The sequence below is a fragment of the Lepisma saccharinum genome, chromosome 8 (genome assembly GCF_977018435.1).
Source record: "Lepisma saccharinum chromosome 8, izLepSacc3.1, whole genome shotgun sequence".
Taxonomy (NCBI): Eukaryota; Metazoa; Arthropoda; class Insecta; order Zygentoma; family Lepismatidae; genus Lepisma; species Lepisma saccharinum.
The window spans coordinates 57,392,268-57,414,485 of NC_139236.1; the positions used below are offsets into that span (position 1 = coordinate 57,392,268).

Genomic DNA, 22,218 nt, shown 5'->3' on the forward strand with positions numbered 1-22,218 from the left:
CAGAGAGAAATACATTTGTTGTACAATTTCAAGTGTTTATGAACCAGAAAATGATAAAAATTATAATGTAATAGCCTATAATTGTGCGCTATCAATGAAGGTGAAAATGGCATTTTAAACTTACCCCTTCAGTTCTCTCTGAAAAGATTTCATAAACAAGCAAGAATGATAGTTAGGGTCTTCCTGATTCTTTCGTTTGCCACTTGAATGTTGTAATTCACTGTTGTATCAATAATAATGGTGAGATCTGTCGTATCTGTTATTGCAAGAACATCTTAAACGAATAGCTCTTACCAAAATATATTACTTTTTTTCAAAATGTCCGGAAATGCTGAATAATCATAAATAAGCGAATTCTAACCGGAAATATTTTTACTTCAATTTTTAAATTATCAGGAACTGAGATAAATTAAATCACGTGGAAACAATTACATTGTTTTCCATTCATATACGCATTTGCTTGCTCTCGTCTTCTTCAGTTTCGTTCATACTACCAGTATCGTTGAATTATTTCGTAAAAACACTGAAATATTGCAGTACGTCTCTTTTCAGCTTAATCCGATATTATAACAAAGAAAAAACTATCGGATGCTGCTTACAGAAGGGGGGAGTTATAAGGTCACAGAGGAACAAACTACAGAAACATGAGACACTTCACAGCATACAAGTGACAATTGCAAACTGTCAGCAATAGGAAGGAATTTTCATTCTAGAGGCTTACTGTATCTTCCCGCTACTGGGAAATCCATCCCTCTTCCGAGGCGTGTACATCGCTTGGGAATTCAGGTCTGCCAAACGAAAAACGAAACATATGATAAACCTTGAAATTCCTGGCACCTGGCTGGAGCCTACCGACTGACCACCGCCAGGAGATAAATTTAGTACAACAACTTTGTCTTTTCCTCTTCATCTATTGTTTGCAAGAATTAATGTATCAAAGAATGGGCTTTTATATCACAGCAGAAACTAAATTCCGGCTCACTTTGAGTCTAAAATTGCCAATAATTTATGACACTTACATAGCAATTTAACTGTAAAAGTAACTGTTAAAATGTTACTTCTATCGTAAAAATGTAACTCAGTTACAGTAACTCACTTTTAAAAGTAACTAGTTGCACTTACATTTTCTAAAAAAGTAACTGTTACTTGTAACTGGTTACTTCCAAACACTGATCAGGATAGGGGTAGGTTGTAGGGATGTGTTTTCAATAGGTCTTTAACAATGGAAGCTTTCTAATAAAAATTGTCAAGGGTTCAATCCTCGTCGGAGGCAAGTAATCTGTAGGCTCATTCCGTAGTAGCCTACCTGTACATATAGTGGATATAAACCAATCCTATCTCTTTTACCAATTTTATGTCACTTTTCTACCTCTTACGTTAATCGAAATGATGAGGATGAATGATGATTGATTTAGAAACAAAACAATGGAGCACCCAGGCTTGTCCTAGGACTTAACTCCAGAACAAAGAGCAGATATGCATACATCTACACATAGAGTAGTTCTTACCTTTCAGATCAAATCCTTCCAGAATATTAAGTGCCAGAAGGGTTGTTATTCCAAGACCATTGGGAGGGATTTCCCAAATCGTCTTCCCTTTGTAATCCACTGTGATGGGATCAACCAAGGTGGACGTGTGGTTTTTGAGGTCGCTACAATCCATGACGCCTCCATAGTACCTTATTTCCTCGACGATAGCTTCGGCTATGCGGCCCTCATAGAAGCCCTTCTTCCCGAAAGTAGCTAATTCCTGTACCAACAGTAAGAAAATAGTTGTTAATTATGACTACAGTGTGTTTCAAAATTGGCAGCGAGTTTCTCGCATTATAAAGCCTCGTGCACTGAGAAATTTTTAATAAATCCCTCAATACAGGAAATTCAGAGTGGGTTGTTTCTACAGATCATTCCCTGACATTCGCTACGAGACTCGGCGTAAAGCGGCCCGGCATCAGCGCTTATATTAAACCTCGTAAAAAAGTTTAGAGTAACAGAGCCAGTTCTGAATAAAAGTGGAAAGAAAAATGGGGAAATAAAGTATACAAAGACAATCCGCACACCATCCGTGAGTTAAAAGAGAGTATTGTACGAGAATTACAGTAGACGAACTTGCACGTGTAAATGACAATTTCCTTCGGAGATGCCAGGAATGTGTTGCAGCAGAGGGACATCATTTTCAACACCTTCTGTAGTCAAGGTTAGTACACAATATGAAAACTGTAATTTTAATAGCCGACTGTAGCGACTGTCGCTGACCCGTTCACCGGGAAAGACAAGCGCTGATGCCGGGCAGCTTGCCGCCGAGTCTCGTAGCGAATGTCAGGGAATGCTCTGTAGAAGGAAAGTTTCGGGGGAAAGACAGGCAGAGAAATTAACATAGCGTCATAAGAAACAGTTTTGTGACTTGTGTCATGTTAGTCTATGGTTTTCGACCAATAGGGATCATGTGCAACACTTAGCAAGAAATATATTATGGTCGAAGTGAAAAAGGTACATTTTAGAGACATATGTTCTTTGTTAGCAACCCTGGGAGACAAGACTTTTGTTAACAGACACAGGGAAACATGTACTCAAATACTGACTATACGATAGCATGAAAAATCAAAAGTCACACTTTTGCCCTGAGTCCTTATTTTCTTGTAATGACAGCTATTTCAAAGCGTATTTGAGAATGTACAAAGTGGATATATTGCTACATGTACATTGAACTAATGCGTGGCGACTCTTGGGTGTAGGAAGTCATGGTAAACAGACCGAGAGAAGTTTTCAAAAATACGTTCAATTACACAGTCACACGTATCGTTTGCACCTTGTACTAGCCATTTCATTTGTTATGTTATCATTTTCTGATGGCTGTAGTAGTTTTAAGTTCAATTTATGCAGCTATTTCGGAGCTGTGAACTGTGCTAATTTATTATAGTTAAGCAATATTAGGAATTTCGACCATTAAATAAAATTGTTTCAGTAAAGTGCTTGAAAGAAGCTGAAGAAAATTCAACGACTGGCCGTTTTTCATTTGTGACCCCTAACTTTCTACCGATTTCCTTTTATAAAATGTTCTTCACTTGTTAAATCGGGGAGGATTACCAAAAGATGAAAACAAGAGGATGGATCATGACCTGTAAAAGCTTGTCCCTTGGTCGGCATTTTGAACAGTTCTAAGTACTATACGAGAAAAAAATCCCTTATCTAGAACCCTTACCTTAAAGTTAAGAAAGGAGTGTAAAGAGCTCTTTGAGAAAGGTTAAGAGTGCAAGGTGTGAAAGGGCCTGCAGAGGACAAGTACAGCACTTTATAAGAAGTAAGGACAGTATAAAGGGCCCACTCTTCTAAAAATCTAAAAAAACATTTTCTAAAACACTGTCATTATCTACCAAAATAGTATGATGATAAATAGTTGGCAAGGCTAAAACTCTATCTGAGGAATGTAAAGTAGGCACATTCGAGAAGAATATGCCGAACGCCAGGACACTAAGTACACAATGGTACCGAGCTATTCTGACTTCCACGGCCCTGTTTCGCCGACCACCAATTCGCACCAAATAAAATTGTTTCTTCCTGCCGAATTCGCCAGCATTACTTGACTTCTTGCGTTATTTCGGTGTCAACAATGGACAATGAGAAGTTTATTGACTTGTTTACGAACGCAAATCATTAGAGACACATTAATCATCATCCAGAGATAGGATGCTGTGGTAAATTAGAGCGCAAAGCACTAACCACAATTTTTCAAAGTTTTGCTAACACACTCCTTTCACTCTCTCCAATGATATTTTCATTAAAGGGTTCACCTATGTAACATTCCGTCGGGCAGAGGGTTGTAACTGCAATTTACCAAATTTACAGGAGAGAGGAAGTAATGTATTCTTAGGAATATGTCTGACTCTTAAAAGAGCCAGTAAATTGGAGATACGCTAAGGATTAGAAGTGGAGATATGTCGATGTGACTTCAAATAGAGCTCTTCAAATTCAGAGGAGTTTATTTAAACGAAACTGAAAACCGCATGTTTGGAGATACGTTCCTCTGGTTCTCATACGACGAATTGATACTATACCTTGAGAGTTTGGGCAAGAGTCGGATTTGTCATGATTTCTCCATATCTAGGTGCTTTTCCATCCTTCAGAAGTTCCCCTCCATATCGCCTGGAAGTAAGTAGACGCTCTCCTGTCTTCCAGGAGTTCGCAACCACCTCTGTCACAGGAACACCCTCAGACGCCAGGCGAATCGCAGGTGTTAGGACATCTTCCAAGGTCAACTGCAATTAGAAACGTACAAATAATTCACTGCAGATTGAACCCAGCCTAAATAGATACTAATATCTAGCACATCCCAACACTTTCAGTACTCTGTATTGTCAGAACTTATCGAGGCTTTTCCGCAGTACAATGTCTAGCAATCTCACATAAAGAAAGTCAGTGAGCCTCTCAATGACGTGGAGTAAAAGGAAGGACAGAACGGATTGACGTACTGCTATGATGACGTCACCAATTTACTGAAAAATATGCGCTGTGATTGGACAGAGAAGCCAACGAGACTCGCTTTCAAGTTATTAATGCAGAACAACCAGAAGTATGATGAAACATTTACACAAAGTTTGTTGAAATGTGTGACCTAATAAACTATACGCACACAGTCAAGTTGATGCGAATGAAAGTCAATTTTATGCATTTAATCGGGACTGGATCTACGGTTTAAAGTGGGATCCGAACCATAATATGCCTCCACTGGGTATTGAACCCAGAACCCCTTGATTACCATATGCACAACGTAAAAGCGTCCATATATATATAGTGTTATTTAAATGCAATGCTGTGGCAACACAACTAGTTAACAATTTCCATAGATTCGAACAATTAAATGTTCATAACAATGCAGTGGAAGATCACACTAAAACATAAACATGAGGTTTCTATATAAAATCGCGTAACTGAGCTGTATGTAATACACTAATCAGGATGGTGGCTTAAGTAGAAACTGACTGCATATCGTCGTATTAGAACCAGAGGAACGTAACTCCAAAAATGAGGTTTTCAGTTTTGTTTAAAAAGAAAACTCTTCTGAACAGCTCTATTTTTTCACTGACTTTCTTCTGTCCATCTCCAATGTATTGACTCTTTTTAAGAGTCAGATATATTCCTAAGAATCAGTGGCGTAGCATGCACATTTCGGGGGGGGGGGGGGAACGACAATTCCGAAGGAAGGGTCGGCCCTTTCTTGCTTAATAATTTACTTATGGTGTTAGTCGCCACAGGTATTGTTTATTTGCCTGACGTCAGCTGGGTTTTCAATAAAACATCATCCATGCATGTTTTAGCTAGAAATTTAGATGCCTCACTATGCCACAAATGTTTTGAATTCTGGTGTTTTATACCTTTTTTATATCTTTCTGCATGACGCAAGTCATTAAAAACCTATCTGAATCACAAGCGCCTCTTAGTGTTGCCCACGGGACGAGACGGGACAGGCTTTTAAAAATTCGAGACGAGACGAGATTGATCATGTGTCCCTTTGACAAACGAATATTTTCGAGACGAGACAGCATTTCACAGCATTTCCACGAGACGAGACAGGCCAAAGTCTCGTCTCGTGGGCAACACTAGCGCCTCTGCACAACAGTAGACGTCATTGTTGTGGATGATCCAAATAGGCCTACTGATTGATTTGGTTTATTTTACTTCGCTTTTCTACCACTTTTGGTTAATTGCGAATATGAATATGAGTGATGATATTGATGAAGGGACACTTACAAAGAACACCCGTGCTGACGCCGGGATTCGAACCAGGGACCTCTGTCGTCTTGGCGCACTGTGCAAAGAACTCTGACACGGAGGTGCGTGGATGATCCAAATATCGTTAACTCTACTGACGTAACAGTGCCGATTAGTAATTCAGACCACTGTTTATTACATCTTGAGAATGCTGATAAACATTTTAAAATAATTTTGTCCAGAAGCAATTCGATGTTAAGAGTTTTCAAATGAATGCTAAACATTTCCATTGACACAATATTAAGCAGTTAGATAATAACGAAAAAATAATAACAATAAAAAAAATAATAGTTTTGCGTGTTAAGTGGTAAAGCAGCCACAGGCTGAATTTCTACCACGAGGACTTCACCAACTTATTTGACAAAAACTGTGTTGATCTTTTAGTTTCTAATGCACATCGCTGTTCGTGCGATAAATTATAAAATGCAGTGGTCATTGGTATATTTGAGTTTGGTAAAGTTACGTCAGTCAATATTGCGTATTGTAGCATCACATAGCACGAGTTGCATGAGCGCGAAGAACCAGGTAAGAATTCTACCGCAGGAAGGCAGGAAGGGTCACATGAACCAATCACGGTAGACCTCTTCTGCTCCGTACGCTGGCGTATGAGAGAGCATTTACGCGCGTGCTGTAGACATCGAAGCTTTCTTTCCCTCCAGAAAGACAGCAAGGAATATAGAGTCTTTTACGCCGAAGCTGCTCGGCGTCCGGCCAGGAAAGGCAATGAAAAAAGATGCTAGAACGAGTGTTGAAAGTGGAGCGTTGCAAGCAGATCGCGAAAAATAGCTATTATAATGCCATGAAGTTCAAACATATATGGAATTAGTCAAGTTTTACTATATATTCACAGCATTTACGCATTTTTGAAATTTTAAATCTGGGAACGCCGGGCGTATGGGCGTACTATAACGCTACGCCACCGCTAAGCATACCTTGTTTCCTCTCTCATGTAAATTGTATAAACTGAAGTCACGTCCTTCTTGTTGTCACACAACGATATAGAAAAACAAATTATGTGTGTGTACTGATTCACCTGTATCTTAAATACTTGTCGAGATCCTCGTGCTCAAATCTGAGCCTCGAATCATAAAACAGGAAGAGATACGTTAATTTTGTCTCTTCTTTTCAGACAAGCTGACACAAATTTAGAAATACCTTAAACCAGAACCTACCAATCCAGATCCGAAGGTTTCCACAGTGTCCACCCACGTGGCAGCCGCCCCAGGAACTGTAATTGTGTTGGCGTCGTTGTAAGGCCACGGGATATTCTGGTTGTATCCCATCTCATTCAATACATCCAAGTTTAAGCCTTTTGGGGAACGGCCACTGCAAAGACAAGATATTCTCAACACTATTTCTTATATTATGTTTCATATATACCTGCGTTTCTTCACCTTTCTTCCCTTTGCATTTGTTTATCCCTTATATTTGAATATTTCTCTTTGTGTAATGAGGTACATTAGTCTGCCATTTTTCATACACAAATAAGTAAATGTAAACATGGTTTAGTGGAAGAAAAGTCTACACATCTTTAACTTCGACATGAAAATAAGAATGTATAAGTAAATATAGGAAATACCAACCTGCCATTGATACCATACACCCTCTTGGACTTGGCATCGTAGTAGAGGCAGAAGGCGTCCCCTCCTAGACCAGTGCTCATGGGTTCCGTCACCTGAAGAGCTGCAGCAGTCGCCACGGCTGCGTCAGCCGCATTACCTCCCTTCTCCAAGATTTCTGAGGCAACAGGACATCAAAAGAATCAGCACAAGAAAAGGTAGCATGTGATGTAAAAAAGTGGAGAGTCAAAAGTCAAGAACTAAACAGATATATTCAAAATGCATAGAGTAATTTCCTTATTTTTATGTCGCTCCTTAGCCTCTGTAGCTTAATCGTGACGATGAATGCAGAACGTCCTCGACTACTTCCATCAAATTGGATGTTTCTGAGTATCCTATAATATATCAGATTGTACCAACAATAGAACTCTATCAAAAGTCTTCCTTAGATCGTCACCGAACTAATCCTGCTGTAGAAACTGGGTAGAGTTTTTAGTTCGGTGATGATTAGATGAAATTCATGAAGGAACAATTTGAAGAAGAAATCGTGAGTGCAACACTCAAAGTGTTATTCATCTAGGTAGTCAAACGTTCAGAGTGAAGAACATTATATGATTACCTTTCCCCTCCGCCATCTTGTAAAACTCACATTGAAATGATGGTGAGATCCAGGCGCGTGCCCAGGATTTTCGTAAGGGGGGGTTATGAATCCAACACATTTTCCAGATCACAGGTCAAATTTATTGTAATAAATTTGATAATTAATATACAGGGTGTCCCAAAAGTCCCTTAAAAGCCACCCTAGAGACGTGTAGTGCAGAGATTGACATGATTTGAGTATATAGTAATACTGTAGGGGTAGAGGGAACATGATTGCTGTGGGTGACCATGGCGGCGGCCATCTTGGTATCCGCCATATTGGATGGTGGTCAAATTTTTTAAATGGGAAGGTATATGTGTGGCACATAATTTTAGGCTAGAATTGCACCAGAAACAAGAATATGAAGCCAGTTTTCAGATATCTTTAATCTGTGAAAAGTTATTGCGCTACAAAATATGCTCCATGTGTTCGCCATGCTCCCGTAAACACATCCGTAAGCAAGTCTCCCATGCACGGGAACATTCAAAAGAGTTTCGGGAGTGACAGCAGCACAGGCCTCAGTGATTCGTTGACGAAGGTGACGCATATCACGTATTGGAACTGCATAAACCATAACCTTAAGATGGCCCCACAAGTAATAATCAAGAGGAGTAAGTCTGGGGACCTGACTGGCCACTCTCTTGGTCCTCGTCTGCCAATCCACCTACCAGGAAATTGGACATCAAGGTACTGCCGAACAATGTTCCCATAATGAGGTGGTGCACCATCATGTTGAAAAAATTCTGGGAAAGACCCATCCGGCATACACACTGAAGGTAAGACAAGATCGCGTAGCAACTGCAGGTAGGTCTCTGCATTCAATGTCCCCTCAATGAAAAATGGACCTATGATTTGGGTATTCGAAATTCCACACCACACCATAACTTTTGCTGGCCCAACCACGTTCCCCGGGTTTACCCAGTGCGGGTTCTCAGAGGACCAATACCGCAAGTTTTGACGGTTGACCTCACCATTGGTATAAAAAGATGTCTCATCGCTATGCAGAATGTTTCGCCAGAAGTCAGGGTCACGTTCAAGTTGCATGACACACCACTCACAAAATTCCACCCTCCTATGAAGATCATCTTCACTGAGATGTTGTTGCGATTGCATCTTGTAGGGATGCCACTTGTGTTCTGGCATAATCCTGCTAATCGAACTCTTGCTAACACCACATTGGGCGGATAGTCGTCGAATACTTTTTTTGGGTGAATACTTTTTTCACGAATGATGCCAGAAATGCCGTTGTTGTTTCTTCATCCGTGGCTGTTTTTGGTCTTTCCGATCGACGTCTATCGTGCACTGCACCCGTTTCTTTAAACCGCTTCATCACATTGGCCACACTAACATGCGACACTGGCGGCCTAAGCGGATGTCTTTGATTGAAGTCATTGGCAATGTCCCGTGAACTTCTTTCGGCGGAAATGAGGACGATCTCAATTCGTTCCTCATTGGATAACATCATGTTCTTTGTCACTTACACTTGCAACAAAAGAGATATGGTATCAGTTATCACAATTTCCATACTTTATCATACGTCATCATTTATTCAACATTGCATCAATAACTTTTCACAGATTAAAGATATCTGAAAACTGGCTTCATATTCTTGTTTCTGGTTTAATTCTAGCCTAAAATTATGTGCCACACATATACCTTCCCATTTAAAAAAATGACCTCCATCCAATATGGCGGATACCAAGATGGCCGCCGCCATGGTCACCCACAGTAATCATGTTCCCCCTACCCCTACAGTATTACTATATACTCAAATCATGTCAATATCTGCACTACACGTCTCTAGGGCGGCTGTTAAGGGACTTTTGGGACACCCTGTACTTTGATTTTACCCCAATGAACGCTATGCTATGATGGATGCTTCATGTTTTTATTTTTTAAGTCACACTTGTGATAAGAAGAAAAGCATCATATAAAAGATATTATAATATTTTATATTAAATTGCTCAAATATAATTTTTAAACAAAAAATATATACACTCAACATTGTAACAACATTAAAGAGATTAAGACTACTTGATGTCTTAAAGACAGTAATAAATAAGGTACCACAGTTCAACAATTTAAATTCTGAAATTTAGGCATCGAGGTTTCTGTGCGAGTTCTGACAATATGTCGTCACAAGTAACTTTTATATCCCGGTGAATGTTCAGAGCAGCTAACCCATTTAATCTTTCTTCGCAAATGATATTTCGAAGATAGGTCTTCAACCGCCTCAAAGTTGAGAATGATTTCTCATTTGATGTTGTTGTTACCGGGATTGTACATAATATGCGCAAACGTGTGTTTACCCAGGGAAATATTACTTCACTGCACATATCAATTGCTTCAAGAGCATTTACTGAACGTCTTTGCATTGCTGCAAGATGGCGATACCACAGTTTCATTTCAGTGTGAGCGTCGTCGCCTTGTAATCAAGGTGTCCCAGGTTCAATACCCGGAGGAGGCTCATAGTGGTTCGGATCTCACTTTAAACTATAGGACCAGTCCCGATTAGCCTTACTGTGCATAAAGTGGACTTAAAACATCAATTCAATCAACATTGTACTTGTTTGTAGAGATGATTTTGCTAAATATTGTGTACATTTTTGGCATTGTATTATATTATATTATTCGTCAAAACATTTGTTTGACAGTCGACAAACAAATACGAACCCCTTCAGTAATTAACAATTTCTACTACAGTGTCATTAATGTGTCATATTTATTTTCATATTAGGTCTATGAAGAGGAATTTTGTATGTTGTTAAGTTAAAGGAACTGCGAAACCAACTGTTGAAGGGGCCACCCCCCCCCCCCCCTCCTCCGAAGCCTAGCACCGCACCGCAGGATCTGTCACTGAGCCCGACAAAATCTTGTCAGACAATGCTCGAAATGGAAATTCCTAGCCGAAAAGGGAGGGGATATTTGATCGATTTTGGGGATACGAGGGGGTACTTCCTTGTATGGATCAACATGGAGACAATACAGTAGGTGGAGGATGCTCAATATGCAAATTATTCTAATTGGGGGTATGCTTTGTGAAACTTTCTTAACTGGAGGCAGCATCCCCTACTTCGACCACTGATGCCAGAAAAGGTGCTTTCAGTAAATGAATTTATTACTGCATACACATATTACTTATTGTATTTGTTGCGTTTGTACAAGATAAATAATCAGAAGATTTGTAAGGAATATTTACAGTTCATAGAATGTAGACTGGGACAATTTTCGGAAATTCTGACTGTAGGAACCATTTTTGAGGAAAAGCGGGCAAACAACATTTTCTGAATGTATTTGATGTGCTGATTACGAATATTTTGTTTGCCACTCTCGATTTTGGTGTTATATGCTTTAAATCGCTAATAAACAAAATGGCGGCCATACGAAATGAGGTCATATTAACTTTTGAAGGAGCGGAAACAAAATAGTGATCTTGGTGTCAAACATTATGTTTCTGGGTATGCTGAATCCAAATATTATGTTTTCTAATCTGAAATTTTAAGCTATGTGCTACAAATCGCTAAAAAACAAAATGGCGGCTATACGAAATGAGGTCATATTAACTTTTGAGGGAGCAGAAATAAAATAGTGATATGGGTGTCAAACATTATGTTTTTGGGTATGCTGAATCCAAATATTATGTTTTCTAATCTGACATTTTAAGGTGTTTGTTCCAAATCGCTAAAAAACAAAATGGCGGCTACGTGCATCCGTGCAATGTTTCGTATCCATACTTTTGAACTAGGAATAAAACAGTGATTCTTGTGGACAATAGGTTTTTAATACAGAATAAAGTATAGAACATTGCTAAAGTAAAGATGCAAAATAATAATATTATTCAAAGCATAAGACCATATTGAAATATTAACAGTACCAGTGTATGATAAATCCGCATGTTAGCCTTATTCAACCTTATTTTGCGTACAAAAATAGTATAACATTTTTCTAGTCACGGATATTCATGCACTCCTTAGTGCCAGTATCTGAACATTTGGAAGCTGCAGTACATGCAAGCTGACCTTTCCTGCAGGAACATGTAGCGGATATACAACCACCCAAACATCCACAGGTGACAATGTCGTAGCAGGATTGTGGAATTGGTGGCAGCGATTGAAGTTTAGGAACGAGCTGTCCATCAACCATTTTCCATCCCAAGATAGTAGGTGGTGGTAACACAGGTTTTGGTATGACCGACTGCCTCCACACCATGGCTTGATAGTGGTCCCTTTGTACATGAAACCGTAGAGCATCGGGAGTGGGGGGCAGTGCTTGTGGTGTTTTACCTTTGCTGAACAGCTTTACTCTGGCTTCATCACAGCTGCTTGCCTCCGATACACTATACAACTTGCATATGAACTTTGTACCCGTATTTCCATACGTGCACACTAATTACACTGATAAACAATGAAATACTCCTTTAAATGAAACTAAGTGATCTTTATGTATTCAGATGTGCTGATAACGAATATCGCATCCGTTTTTCTGTATCACCTAAATTTTCTGCAGAACACCCACATTTTATAGTTTTAGGTCTCCGCACCGTGCTCCGCATCCGACTTAACGTTTGGTTCCTAGCAAATGGATAAGAACTTTTCAGCGACCTTGTGTGTTTATGACTGGCACTTAATATTTAGTGGAGGAAACATCTGGCAGTAGATAAATTTCCTGTTTCTATGTTAAAATTTGTTCTTTTGTGGGTCAGTCGAGTCTTAACTTCCTTTCCGATAACTTTGCGAGTAGCCTTCGCGAGTAGCCGTATTTTATGTTTGTGTATGTTCGTGAAATTGTGAATGTAGTATTGTGTATAGTGAAGTGAAGTGTAAGTTGTATTTTAAGAAAACGATCAGAGCATTCATAATTTTTTTTTTTAAAGAAATATATTATAACTCAATTAATCAGTTCGCCATGTCACGCAAATGTGTGAATAACCCGAACTTGTTTTGTTATGTTTGCGGGGAATTTACTCCTGTAGTGAAAAAAGCATATGAGTTGTATTTTGGAAGTAAAGTAGACGAGGGAAAAAGCTGGGCACCAGGTAAAATTTGTTGTAATTGTTCGCGAACTTTACGTGGTTGGCTTAATGGCACTCACAAATCAATGACCTTCGGAAACCCTGTAATATGGACAGAACAGAAAGATCATACTACGGATTGTTACTTCTGTTTAACAAACACAGTGGGATATAGTTCAAAATCAAAACATTCTATATTTTATCCTGATGTTCCTTCAGCCAATAAACCTATGAGTCATGATTTTATTCCTAAGCCTCCTAAAGAATGGACAGTGGATGAAACAGAACCAAGCAGTGCTTCTCCAGATGACGAACTTGGACCCTCATATTCAAACACCGATACAAATTTTCCTGATCCAAATGTACCTCACTTTATTTCCCAATCCGAACTAATGATCTAGTCAGAGACCTCAAAATTTCTAAAGTTCAAGCGCAATTATTAGGTTCTCGTCTCCGAGGGTGGAATTTATTACAAGATGGTGTTAAGGTGTCATATCGGAAACGCCAACAATTACTGACACATTTTTTTTTCTGTTAGTAATGAGTTAACTTACTGCAATGATGTAGAAGGCCTTCTGCAAGAACTTGGAAGGAATCACAACCCAAACGAGTGGAGACTATATTTAGATTCATCTAAAAATAGTTTAAAAGTAGTATTGTTGCATAATGGGAATATATACCCATCAGTACCCCTTGCCTATTCTTCCACCGTGAAGGAAACGTATGAAAATATGGATACAATATTAAAAGTGATAATTTATGAAACATATGGTTGGCAGATATGCGGAGACCTCAAAATGATTGGTATACTGTTGGGCATGCAATGTGGGTTTACAAAATGTTGTTGCTTTCTTTGCGAATGGGACAGCCGGGCAGAAGATTAACATTACAACATTGTGGATTCGCCCATACGAAAAAACTTAATTCCTGGAGAAAAGAGTGTTAGGAATCACCCTCTACTTGAGAAAGACAAGATTTTGTTACCATCGTTGCATATAAAGTTAAGGCTCATGAAAAATTTTGTTAAGGCTTTGGATAAATACGGTGAGGGTTTTGGGTACTTGAGAAAAACATTTCCTAAACTCAGTGATAGTAAGTTAAATGAAGGCATATTTATTGTGCCGCAAATTCGTGAGATCATTCATGATGACAACTTTGTGGAATTGCTAACAGAAAAAGAGAAATGCGCATGGTTAGCTTTCAGACAAGTATGCTGTAATTTTCTTGGAAATGTGAAAGCTGACAACTACAAGGAACTTGTTGAAGTGTTATCAGAGCAGGGGTGCAATATGTCCTTGAAAATTCACTTTTAACATTCGCATTTGGACTCCCCCCCCCCCAACTTGGGCACGGTTAGTGACGAATGCGGCGAGAGATTTCACCAGGATATTTCTGTCATGGAGAAACGATATGCAGGAAAATCGGTACAGAACATGTTAGCAGACTGCTGTTGGAACCTCAAGGAAGAGGTTTCTGGTGGCAGTTACAAACGGCAGAGTTCAAGAAAGAAATTTTGAAAATGCGAGTAAAAATGTGTTTTTTTTTCCTTTTTTTTGCATGAAATTTCTTCATTGAACAGTCAAAATCGGTCCTATATATATTTTTTAATTTTTTTATATTTCATAGTTATTCACTTCAATATTTAAATCTTATTTCATGAGCAAACAAACAAAAATAATTTCAAATATCGATGTATTATTACAAAGGGAATTAAATTTTTATTAAAAACAAAAAATGAAAATCGAGGGAAAACGATAGGTGATACAGCATTTCTACTTTCAGATTTGGATTCAGCGGGGTCGAATTATAAATAATCACCTATTTTCGTTCAAAGGAGCAAAAAAAAGTTTGAATTTGTTCATCAGTGTTATCAATATATACATATATCATTCTTCTTCTACATTTATTATTATTATCGAACATTCTGCACGTCTCGAAATCCGCGTCAGTTTCAGAGAAGCCAAGCAAAGGTCATTTCCCTTGCCCACAAAAGGTGACGGCTATATTTACGCTTTCTCTCCCAGAAGCCCCTTTGTCTCCCCAACGTTGAAATATTTCCATTCTTCCCTGCAACCAACCCCCTCCTCCACGTCAGCCTATAGAAAGTGGACATGGACAAAAACCCCTAACCCAACGGTGAATTTTGGCGGTTCAGTGTGCGTCTATAAGCTAGACAGAAGAGTCTGTGGAGAATTCAAGCTACAAGTCGGTGTTGAGAATTCAAGTGAGAAGTGTGTGTCTAGAACTTGTGCCGGATAGTCTGTTGTCGAGAAGCTACAATAGAAGTGTTGAGGATTTGCCTTAACAAGTCTTTGTCGAGAGGTTGCTCTGAAAGTCCATGTAAAAATGGTTATACTGAACATCCTGTGTCTAGAAATCAGTGTCCGTCAATGCTGAGAGCATAGCATTTAACACATTTTTACGATGAACGGGATAGTTTCTTCACAAGATAAACTATATCTTTTTACATATAAAAGTTTATATGTGACTGGTCAGTGTACAGAAGACAGACGTGAACTGTGACGTGTGCTACCGCGGCCTGATATATATGTAGGAATCGTCACCGGAGGGCAGTGTGATTGACACCACGGACAGTTGGAACAACCAGGTTCCCTAACGACAGACAATGGAGACATCAATACACAGCGCCAGGACATCGGTGTAAGTGTGACCGGAATTGAAATTAAGGAGTGGACTTGCAATTCTCATATCATGTAGAGATTCTTAACATAATACATATTCACATATCACAGTCCATCAATCAAATCGCTATAATTTCATATGCAACCACCATCCTTTTCCCCCATCTCAATAATATTTTCTATTTGTTTATGTGCACCGTGCAGGTACAGCCGGGCATCGAATCCTGGACGGCTTGGTCCCCAATCGCCTATTGTTCGGCTTCAACCAAGTGGCCCAGGGGGGAAAGAGCTAACCTGTATGGCCACAACTTCTCTGCCTTGTGTGCTGTTTCTTGTTTCAATTCGTCAACACCAAGATTTATTAGATCATTATTATTAGTGTTAAATATTATCCATGCTGTCTTCTTACTGATCCCAACAATGTAGGATACTGTGTCGCATCCTGTTATGGCGTGGGATGGGATGAGAGTTTCGAAGACAGGATCCGTAAATGAAAGCAAAGCTTCTGCCTGACTTCATGTACTGGAATGTATTTTCTTTTTGTTTTATGTTCCTGCTCGCAACCACAATTTCGTACATCTAATCTTGTGAAATAACGCTACCAATTGCACTTATACATCTGCATCACGTGCTGAGACAACAATGTTATCAGCACCAGAATGAAGACATTGAAGGACAAGAGCGTATCCGCCTCTTCGTGGTTTGCCTGTAAACCTTCAATAGAAAAATCACGATTGTTTGTCCGTACGTCATCCTCCTTGTGAAATCCACCGAAAACCAGAAATATTTTGTCTTCAGGAGCATTGTTGATCAAATGATTAGAGAGAAAACAGGCCATATCTTTTTTATTCTCTGAGTTAGCAAGAAAGTCACTGAATTTGTTGTGGATTGGCACGGATTCATTTTCTATTACTCTCCTTACTAAATGAGCATGTTTCAAGCGCCTATCCCTTGTTCCAGCCTTGATTGAAGTTGCGTTATACCGATCAAAGGTGACATCAATCCTCTTAAAGCTTCTTCCCATAGAAAGAACAAGGTTAAGAAATGCATCTGCCTGTTGACCAAAGTTTAAAAACTCCTGCAGACTTTCCAAGTGCAACAACTAATGCTTGACCATCTATTATAAGGCATGACGCAGACGGAATTGATATATCAGGTGGACAAATTACATCCTTGATCATCACATCAGCTAGAATGGCTGTGTTTCCTGTTCTCAGACTTCCGTTTGTGTTGGCAAGGGAGATTGGAATTGGCATTAGTTCATGACACAAAATGCGATTTAGATCCACATTACAACCTGCCTCATAGGCAGTTACGAGGCGCTGGAGAATATTCCTGTCAGTTTTCAAAATTGTTTCCTTGCCACTTACTACCAATTTAGCTTCATAGAGGGACTTAAAGGTCCTTGCATTTGACTTATGTAGAGGATAACTTAACTTGACTTGTGTGAGACTTTTATCAGGGGCCATCATCCTTTCCTTCACGAAGGTGTCTAGCTTTACCTGGCCCAGTGTTTCAGCTTTGAGGAGAATAACTGATAAAAAACATCTTAAGATGATGGCTCACAGGTGCAAGTCTTTTCAAATTTATAAGTGGATCCATGGTTCTATGTTTCTATCATTCTGAAATAAAGTAAAAAAAAATATATATATTATAGGTTTGGTCATTTTTGTGGATCTTTTGTTAAAAAAGAAGAAAAAAAGTACAACAATTTTCAAAAATGTCAGATTAGAAAACATAATATTTGGATTCAGCATACCCAAAAACATAATGTTTGACACCAAGATCACCATCTTCTTTCTGCTCCTTCAAAAGTTATTAGGACCTCATTTCGTATTGCCGCAGTAGTGGGATTTATGCTATAGCAAGCACCACTTACAAGTGTAGAAAGGAAGAGCCCCCCTCTAGCAGATTTGCTTACACTTAAAACAAGCTCAACATGGGCATATGAGCTTTTTGCTCAAGCGTGGAACCCCCTCTAATCCAAGATTCTTGTAAAAATGCCCTTAGGAATTTTTCGGAAAGGAAGAGCCCCCTCAGATTGTTTTGCTCATACTTACAAAAGTTGCATCAGCCAAATTTTTGTCCATAAACTTGTCAAAAATTGATATTTTTTTAGCCATACCAGAAATTAAGCCAAGACACACACACACACATATTTACTTCCGGTTTAAGTTTAATTGGACCCCAGCCTCAACTTGCATATCACCCACATATACACCCACACCCACCCACACCTACACATATTTACTTCCGGTCCACTTCCGGTCCACTTCCGGTTTACTTCCGGTCCACTTCCGGTCCACTTCCGGTCCACTTCCGGTTTGACCACTTCCGGTCCACTTGTGGCCAAGTTGTGGCCTATTTCTGGTTTATTTCTATTGCATCATGCTGTGCAACATCCAATAAATTATTAGATACGTGTTGTTTTCTGATTGGGTGCTTATGACATAATGTGATTATGTGTTATATTCTGATTGGCCTATTGTTTCAGATGTGTTGTTTTCTGATTGGGTGCTTATGACATAATGTGATTATGTGTTATATTCTGATTGGCTTATTGTTTCTGTGCCTAGGGTATATAAAGAGATTTTGCATTGCTTATCAGCCAGTATTGTGAGAGCTGTTGAAGAGAAAGGTTGTGTTGTTGCAGTACTGAACCCAACTGATCCAGCATAGAGTTTTGATCTGATTCCCAAGAAATTGTATATAAATACCAAAGCCAAAAATATTAGCACACATATATACATACACACACATACACACACACACAGTACAGTGCTGAACCCAACTGATATTTTTTTCCAGTATAGAATTTTGAATTGAAACCCAAGAAATTGTATATAATAAACAACAGCAAAAATGCCAAATCAAAAATATTGTAATCAGTGCAATAAAAATATATTTAGCTCTAATTGGGCCAGACACCAAAAGATTTGTAACCCAGACAAATACAGAACTCCCACAAAAATTTGCCCCAAATGCCATAGAAAATACAGCATGCAATACTTCACATATACACATAAAGGCACTTGTTCTGTACAGTCATCAACATTGCCCTCACAACCATCTACATCTGGTCTGAAAAGGAAGCATGAAGCACCTGTTAATGCTGGACCTGCAAAGCAGCTATGTTTTGCACCTATCCATAGCAGTTTTAATGCCCAACTTAGGGATTATCGGTTTGTATCAGAGCCAAGATGTGGCATTCAGAATTTTCTGAACAATGTAAATCCTGATCTGCAGGCAATTCTAAATGCACAAAATGGCTCTTATAAGCTGTCCCTCAAATTGTATACAGAATATAAGAAACCAAATGGCACAAAATTTATACAGCCCCACATAACAGCAACTGTACCGGTATATTCAAATGCAAATTCGGACAAAATAATAAGCAGGTTGATAGATCAATTGAACATTAAACACTCTGAATTTGCGGCAAAAGAGTCTGGATGGAGCCTATGCGGCTCTCCACACAGGTTATATGTTAATATTTCTGAATTCAGCCCATTACAAGGTTCTACATATTTGCCATTACCTGATAATATTAAAAACAGAAGAGCCGTGGTTAATATAAAAAATACCGACCAGAAATGCTTTTTGTGGTGTATATTAGCTGCTTTGTTTCCAGTTTCAAGAAATCCTCAGAGAATAAATTATTACAAACAACATGAACATGATTTTGACGATGCAATGGAGGGTTTAGAATATCCATTGTCTGTACAGAATATTGATAAATTTGAAAAAAGGGCCAGGGATATTAATGGCAAACAATTATCTATTAATGTATTTATTTGTTCCACTGGCAATTGCCCGATAGAACCTCTCAGAATCAGTACAATTGATGATGAATCTGCTGTTCCGATTGATTTGCTCTTAATTGAAGGGGATGGCACAAATCATTACACTCTGATACATAATCTTGAAGCTTTAGTGAGAACACAACTAGACAAATCTAATAGAATATTTAAGTTGTGCAGAAGATGTTTAACTGTACTTGATGGTCAAAAAATGGCAAATAGGGTTCCTGAAAAAAATGCAGAAATTGCTAAAAAGAAGTTAATTGAGCATCTGAAATACTGTAAAAATCATAAACCTGTTCATATGGTGATGCCTAATCCAAGTGAGAATTGCAAATTCAAAAAGTTTGAAGCCTTGTTGGAACACCCAGCATATATTGTCTGTGATTTTGAATCAATCCTCAAATCTCTTGCATCCTGCAATCCAGATCCTGAAGAATCTTCAATTACACCATACCAGCTACATGAACCTTCCAGCTTTTGTTATGTGGTTGTACAGGATGGTGTTGTTAGTAAAGAATATTCATACATGGGGCCAGATGCCATCAAAATATTTGCACATAGAATAGAAAATGAGTGCCGTGACATAGCATCTAACATCTTATTAAAATCAAAACCCATGTTGCCTTTAACAGAGAAACAGATTGAAGATTTCAACAATGCAGAAAAATGTCCGGTATGTGATTCTGAATTTTCAGATACAAATATCAAGGTGAAACACCATTCTCATACAGATGGTAAATTCAAAATGGCCCTGTGTAATAGCTGTAATATTAAGATCAAGAGACCAAGATTTGTCCCCATATTTTGCCATGGAGCATCCAATTATGATTTCCATCATCTGATCAGATATGAGGGGTTTGAGAAGCAGAATTTAAATATTTTAGCTGAAAATGATGAAAAATATATATCCATTAGCAAAACAATTAAAGTTAATGGTGTTCCTATTCACATAAGATTTCTTGATTCTTACAGATTTTTATCTGCTAGCCTGGATACACTGGCCACTCAATTATCTGATAATCAATTCAAAATCACACGTGCATTGTTTCCAAATCAGGATCTGAAATTAATTAGGCGGAAGGGTGTATATCCTTATGATTATGTTACAGATTTTTCTAAATTTGATGAGTGTTCCCTGCCTCCACAAGAAGAGTTTTACAGCAAAATCAGAGGTTCTGGAATCACAGATGAAGATTATCACCATGCCCAATTGGTGTGGAACAATTTAAAATGCCGGACATTTGGTGATTATCACATGGCATATTTGAAACTTGATGTGACCATCTTAGCAGATATAATGCAGACATTCAGAAAATCTTCTATGCAAAATTATGGACTGGACCCAGTGTATTTTTTCAGTGCCCCGGGCCTAGCATGGTCTGCAATGTTTTTAAACACTAAAAAGCAATTGGATCTGATCCAAGATCAAGATATGTATCTGTTTATGGAGGAAAATATAAAAGGAGGTATGGTGCAATGTTCTCAGAGATATGCCAGAGCAAATAACAAGCATATTCCCAATTATGATCCAGCACGGCCATCAAATTATATATTGTATGTGGATGCAAACAGCCTCTATGGTCATGCCATGATGCAAAAACTGCCATATGCAGGGCTTGAATGGGTTGAAGATTTTAATATTGAGGATCTTCAGGACTTTGATGATAGTAATTATGGCTTATTATTAGAGGTTGATCTGACAATTCCAGATCATTTACATAACAAATTTTCTGATCTGCCCCCAATTCCTGAGGTTCAGTGCTCACCTGGCTCTAAACAGAGGAAATTGATGATGACACTGGAGGCAAAACAGGGTTATGTCATATATTACAAGAACCTCCAGTTCCTGATGAAACATGGTGTTCAAGTGACCAAACTTGGCAAAGTCTTAAGGTTCAGGCACTCAAAATGGTTGAAATCATATATTGATACAAACACGGAGCTTCGAACATCTGCAAAGAGCCAATTTGATAAGGCCTTGTTTAAATTGATGGTCAATTCTGTATATGGCAAAACTATTGAAAATGTCCGAAAACATACCGATGTTAAAATAATTACTGACCCCAGCCTGAGCAAAAAATTGGTTGCAAAGCCTAATTTCAATTATAGAAGAATTTATGATGAAAATATGGCACTTTTCAACATGAAAAAAACAAAGATTAAGTTTGATAAACCTATTTATGTAGGGGCTGTGATATTGGAATTGGCCAAATTACATATGTTAATATTGTATTATGATGTCTTGAAACCTTTTTATGGTGATAATATAAAATTGATGTACATGGACACTGATAGTTTTATTCTTGATATTAAAACAGAAAATGTTTATCAAGATATGGCACAGCCTGAATTGTTTCAATACTTTGATACCAGTGAACATAAAGAGATTCAACAACCCCACAACAAAAAAGTGCCTGGCAAGTTAAAAGATGAGACACTTGGTGATGTTATTGTGGAATTTGCTGGGTTAAGTGCCAAGATGTACAGTTTTAAAACATGTAGTGCTGTTGTCAAAAAAGCCAAGGGCATTGGCAGAGTAACTGTTGAAAAAGAGCTCCAATTTGAAGATTATAAAAATTGTCTCAAATCCCAGAATTTAATCAAAACATCAGAATCCAGAATCCAGAGTGTGGATCACTTATTGACTTCAAATGTTGTAAGAAAAGTGGCCCTGGACCCACATGATGATAAGAGATGCATTTTGTCATGAGGAATACATACTTTACCATGGGGTCATTGTGATTTGAAAAATGGCAATCAATGCACAAACACAGAGCATGATTTGAAATAAATAAACA

At 38.5% G+C, this 22,218-nt stretch overlaps 1 protein-coding gene across 2 annotated transcripts in view; it reads right to left on the reverse strand.

The window, feature by feature from the left end:
• LOC145991021 (glutathione hydrolase-like YwrD proenzyme) overlaps positions 1-22,218 on the reverse strand; it is a 90,162-nt gene that overhangs the window by 30,617 nt on the left and 37,327 nt on the right. For both annotated transcript variants that reach the window (XM_083126689.1, XM_083126688.1), the window contains exons 3-6: positions 7,349-7,502; positions 6,938-7,091; positions 4,052-4,252; positions 1,509-1,749 (exon numbers count right to left, since the gene is read on the reverse strand). In XM_083126689.1, the coding sequence (XP_082982815.1) occupies positions 1,509-1,749; positions 4,052-4,252; positions 6,938-7,091; positions 7,349-7,502 (750 nt within the window). The remainder of the gene's footprint in view (positions 1-1,508; positions 1,750-4,051; positions 4,253-6,937; positions 7,092-7,348; positions 7,503-22,218) is intronic.